Source organism: Durio zibethinus, chromosome 6 (assembly GCF_047325235.1).
Source record: "Durio zibethinus cultivar Kanyao isolate XHJ-2024 chromosome 6, ASM4732523v1, whole genome shotgun sequence".
Classification (NCBI taxonomy): domain Eukaryota; kingdom Viridiplantae; phylum Streptophyta; class Magnoliopsida; order Malvales; family Malvaceae; genus Durio; species Durio zibethinus.
The window spans coordinates 2021147-2027146 of record NC_143167.1 but is presented as its reverse complement, the minus strand read 5'-3'; the positions used below and the strand labels follow the sequence as shown (position 1 = coordinate 2027146).

The following is a 6000-nucleotide window of genomic DNA, read 5'->3' as shown; positions in this document are numbered from 1 at the left end:
ACATCAATAAAAAAAAAAAAAAAACACAATTGACTTGCCACACTGCAAAAATGACGTGTGCCGAGTAATTCAATGTTTCACTTGAGTTGATGGTATTTGTAATACACTTTCTCAATTTTATCATAAAAAATCTTACATTATTACAATTCGATAATATTTAATTTTTATCATATAAAAAAAGCATTTAATCCTTAATTGAGTAACTACCCAAATATTTAATTCTAAATTAAGCATTTAATATTTACAAAAGAACAGAAAACACCAAACTTCTAGTATCAAAATTTCATCTTCATCCTTTTTATAAGTATATTTAGTTTTTTTGAATGATTAATTTATTCATACTTTTTTATTTTATTTTTAAATTGTCAAAATAATTTTAAAAAAAATGTGTAATTAGTAATTCAACATTAATTATTAATCATATTATTATTACAAGTATAACATTGTCATAGTAATATTTTTGTTTTATAATTTGATGTTTTTATCATGTTTTTATTAGTATATTGTTTGCCTCTATATATATTAATAAGTATGATAAAATACATCTTAGAAAAAAATAAAATAAAATATATATTATCATTTAGCTCCCTCTAAGTTATATGTTAAGATCCATCACTGCTATAAATGGTCAATATTCTTTACGTGAGATTATATAGTAGTATAATTGCCGTTGTCTTTGGTAGATTGCCTGAGATTCTGAATTTAAAGGAAGGATATTACATTTTAAAAGATATAAGAAAATTCCTCTTCTTCAAATTTTTTATTTTATTTTATTTTTCATCTTGATTTGTTAAAGCCAGCAGCCCAGCAGACACTTTCCCCAAGTAAAAAGTAGTACTTAATTTTGTTCTTATCCTCTGCCATCATCAACCGATTGTCAAATTTTATGACTTGTTCATAAAATAGTCTATCTAAAGTAATTCAGAATAATCCATTTGAATATTTCGCTATTGACGTGGATTGAGAAAGACCTTTCGATTCTTTTCGTTACATTTTACTTTTTGTTTCTATAAATTTTGCTACCTGTTTTTCTTTTCCATGGATCCAACATTAAAATCAATTAAGAATAGTCAAATATTCCCCAATGATGTGAATAAGGTATTAATTTATTGATGCTTGAATCGATTTTAAAATTAAAAATTTTAAGTTCGAAAGATAAACATATTACAAAAGACAAAAAAAAAAATGCAAAAATTTTATATGAAAGAAACTAATCAGTTTGTATGTTATCTAAATTAAGATTTAATTAATTATTATTTTCAAATCTTAATTATTGAGTAATTAAATTTCCAATATGTTCAAACTCAATTTGTTTAGGAAAACATGACAAATGCTCAAACGTGTCTTAAGCAACGGAAAAATAAGAACCAAACAACCTGACAATATTATTATAATTCTTTAATTAATTTATAATTTGATTAATTAATTAATTATATAATATAATATTTGATTATAATAGTAATTTAAAAGTCTGAAAACTATGATCAAAGAATCATCCACGACTAAAATAAAAGACCGTTTGGTGAGTGGAAATTTAAGATATCATTGAAAATTTAATGTCTAAATTCTTAAACAACCTTTTGATCTTAGGTACCTGAAAATATGGCACAAGATTCTAGAGTAAGAAGCTTTTATAATTTTGTCACATGTACATTACATAACGTGGTTTGAAACTTCTTTTTTGGTAAGAAAAATATTCGGTGTAGATAGTTTGTTTAGTTTTTAATGTCAAAATAAAATATGTTATATTTGATAATTTAAAACAAATAATTATATGTATTTGAAATAATTTTAATAAGTGATCATCGATAAAATTTGAACCCAAAATTTTAATATAAAAAATTTGTGAAATTTAAGAAAACATGGAAAGAAAATTCTATGTTTCGGGATTTGTGATTATAATAATAGTGTATACGTTACCATATATAACATTCAAAGGAATTCTCCAAAATCAAATATAAGTAGTCTTTATTCAAATAATCACAGCTAATTATTTGTATTCAACTGATACATGAGCAGTTGAGTGGAAATTTATTATTTAGAATATAAGTTTTATCTTAATTAGTTCATATAATTATTTTTTGGACTAAACATCTAATAAATTAAAATTTTTAAATCTAAATATTTAAAATTTTTTATTTTTAAATTTAAATTTTATTCATAAAAAAAATCATTCATACATTTAGAGAAATCTTTATTTTGATTGGTTTTCAGCAGCAAGTTTCATGTTTACACTCGTTACATTTCTTAACTGCTGTCCAATTTCCATGAAAAATAGACAATTGGAAACGTATAGAAGAACCACATAAATTTTTTTAATACTATTATTCAGTAGTTGCATAATTTCTCACTAAAAAAAAAGAAATTACAAATGAGAAAATAAATTATTAAACTAAAGACCCTTTAAACATAAATATAATTAAAACAATACGCGTATTTACTTTATGTAAAATAATCAATGTCAGGATATTAAGCTCTATGCAACTTAACAAAAATAGAAAAAAATTATAATATTAGGAAACGAGTAGAATATAAATACCAAGGAAATCTCCTGGGAATATACGTCATACTTGCTATACTATTTTACTACTTAATCGACAAGAAATTTCTTGATCCTATTTGTTAAGTGTAATATGTTTTGAAAGGACCCACATTCAAGTGGGAGGTAATAGCTAGGAAAGTGATTGCCGATCGTTGGGACCAAATTCCAGATTAAAAAAAATAGGACTGGGGAAAAAATAAGTGTGAAATTATGAAAGCCCCCTTTAATCTAATTTGGAACCGCGTTGATTTACTGATAAGACTCTTCATTGTATTCTTCTACCTTTTTCAAGTCTTTTAACGACTACCACTACTGCTTCTTGTTGCCAACTTTCTTTGCACGTTTTCTCTCCGTTTCCATGAAATCTTGTTTCTTGCCAAAGCTGGCTTCCGTTTTTTTTCTTGGCTAATTCTTTGCCGTTTTCTCATGCAACTCACAAGAGTCGGTTCAACACCCCCACGCGCTGTGGATGCGGTGCTGTTTCCTTGAAAGTGTTGCGCCAAAATATGGAACCGACTAACCGAGTACATACTTTTAAGCTTGTTATTGTGGACATTAAAAGAAAAGAGAGAAGTTTGCATGAACTTTAGTTGAAAATGAGAAATTAAAAAAATAAATAAAATGTTGAACACACAATTTTATTATTAAATTATTTTTAACAACAATCATGTGATTTATTAATATATTATTATACTAACAAAAAAATAAATTTTGTTGCTCTATAATAAAATTAATATTATGTATGCTATTGTTCTTGAGTTAAACTATCAATTAAATTTATAGGTCTGAGTTTAGACTTGGATAGAAAATTTTAAGCTCAATTTCATTGACTATAATCTAATTTGGATTATTATTATACTAATAGAAATTATTTGTTATTTAAATTTAATTTAATATTAATAAATATTATTTTAAATAATTTCAAGTTCAATAACTTTAATTAGATAAATTGAACCTTGAGCAAGATTTTCAAACTAAAAAGTAAACTTGACTCATAGACATCTCTTATTATATGGACTATTTTTTATATTTTAAAATATTACTATTAATTTCATTTGCTAATTAAGATGCTAACGTGAACCACAAATTGGCCAAAGAAATACAAATTGAACACAAAAACGAGTAACTTGAGCACCAAGTAGAGTAATGGAGAAATTATAATATTTAGGAAAAACATGGAATGTAAAGGACACGGGCAAAAAGTTGTGGCAAGGGATGTAAGAAGCATAACACTCACAACAGTACAAAAAGTGTCTAGAATTAGTCAGAGAAGTAGGAAGACTCCTCTTTAGTTGCCTCTAGCGACTATTTCTTAACGTATGCTCAGCTACGCGGTGACGCAGACGTGCCGAAGGTGGCCAAGTCAAATTCCATTTCCACCCTTCAAAATAACATCATAATTGCAGCACTACCCAACATTCTTTGCTTCCTTAACCCGCAAGAATCGTTTGACAAATCCGTCATTTTCACCTTCAAGGTTCCAACTGCGCCCACACTCGGTAACTCCTACCTATATAGAGCCAAACCCTCATATTCCTCTCTTTAAGTTTCCTTTCAGATTTTCAGCGGCCAAAAAAAAAAAAAAAAAACCTTAGCATAAAGTTTCCAGTTTTCAGGGTTTCAATAAAAGTTTCAGATTTTTAAACAATCTTTAAATTATTACAATGAAGAGAGGCAGGGAAGTTGGAGAAATTGAGGCCATGGATATGGCAAATTGTTTGATGTTGCTATCCAAAGTTGGCCAAACCGACCCATCGAAGCATTACCAGGGTCGTGTCTTTGCATGCAAGACGTGCAACAAAAGATTTTCATCGTTCCAAGCACTTGGAGGCCACAGGGCGAGTCACAAGAAGCCAAGGCTAACAGGAGGAGACCTTACGGAGATCCCTGATTCACCAAAGAAGCCAAAGACCCATGAGTGTTCGATCTGTGGTCAGGAATTTGCCATCGGCCAAGCTCTTGGGGGTCACATGAGGAGACATAGGGCTGCCTTAAATGAAGGGTTGGTGACTCGGGATTTGTTGCATGAGATGAAGAAGTCGAGTGGTGCTGAAAGTGGTTTGTGCCTGGATCTGAGCCTGACGCCTTGGGGAGCTGATTTGGAGTTGAAGCCGGGGAAGGTGGCGCCGACGCCTGTTGTTCATTGTTTTATATAGGATCTTTTCATTGTTATCGTCGTAAAAAAAATAGGGTTCATGTTTACCCTTTTTTGTGGGGATTTTTTAGGCATTCTTTTTCTTTACATTTGTTCTTGTTATGAACATATGTTGTCGTCAGACAGGATTTGATTTCTTGATTCTTTTTAGTAAGGTAAGTAGGAGTACAATTTTTTTCTGGAAACTTGATCAGTCGATATATTCCTCCATTTTACTATTTATTTATATATATTTTTTAATTTTATATCTTAATAACGTTGTTAATTTCAAGTTTCAATAATTAATTGCTTTAAATGAATTGCCAAAATTTCTACTTAGAACAAGATAGTTATTTTTTTCTTAAAATTTTTTTCCAACAAAAAAAAGAAGTAATCTTGAATTGGATAAAGGCCTGTTTGTTTGTTTTCCTTCTTGCGAAGGGCTTAATGTACGGTCAATGGTGACGAAACGGATTCAGTAGTAAAGGTGGATGTTTATGGATATTTTAAAAAATTGAAAAATAAAATAGTTTAAAGGAAAATTGTTTTCTAAACACTTCTATTTTTTTTTTATGAACATCTTTTTTCTCAATAAAATTAATAATTTTATTTTTAATTTTTTAAATATATATTATAAGTAAATACACAATAAAAGTCCTGAATCCATCACATGACTTAACAGCTTGCATTGCTTGAGGTAAGTACACTAACTATGTAATTATTTATTAATTCGGCTTTAATTAGCCTCAAGTACTTTTTTATTCAACATATTAACAAACGTTAAAGCGAATGAAAGAATTTTAAAAAATTGAGATAAAATTTCTTGAACGACTTTTTATTGAAAATATTAAATAAAAGTTAATTTTAAAAATCAAAACTTATAGACCGATAAAATTTAATGATTAATATGTACAAAATTATTAAAAATATAGAATATATATTTTCAAATTTTAATTAATACATAATGAACAGTGACAATTTATCATAATTTTTAGTAAAAATAACTATTTAAAAAATAAAAAGAATTAATAATTTTTAAAATTTGTATACTTGATTTATATATATAACAAAATATTTTAATTTATCGATTTTGATTTTCAAATTTAATTTTAATTGGATTGATTTTGATGAAAAAAAAACTTTGTAAATTTCACAAAAATAAAATGATAAATATATAAACTATTTATTCAAGGGATTGCCTTCAAACCCAATTTCAGTTTATATGTAGATCAAAGAAGTATAAAATAAAATAAAATAATTAAAAAAAAAAAAAAGAAAGGACGGCATATAGGACATCCATGCAGGTCTTATCCGGTTGTAGCTT

The 6000-nt window shown here is 27.4% G+C and overlaps 1 protein-coding gene across 1 annotated transcript; it reads left to right on the top strand.

The window, feature by feature from the left end:
- The first annotated feature begins 4082 nt into the window (after positions 1 to 4082).
- Positions 4083 to 4942, top strand: LOC111285164 (zinc finger protein ZAT12-like). Its single transcript, XM_022874452.2, has one exon. It carries the CDS (start codon positions 4207 to 4209, stop codon positions 4696 to 4698), a length of 492 nt encoding a protein of 163 aa, XP_022730187.2. The 5' UTR covers positions 4083 to 4206; the 3' UTR covers positions 4699 to 4942.
- Positions 4943 to 6000: the final 1058 nt, after the last annotated feature.

Coding starts and splice junctions, on each gene's coding strand:
- LOC111285164 (XM_022874452.2), top strand. CDS start 4,207: ATGAAGAGAGGCAGGGAAGTTGGAGAAATTGAGGCCATGGATATGGCA.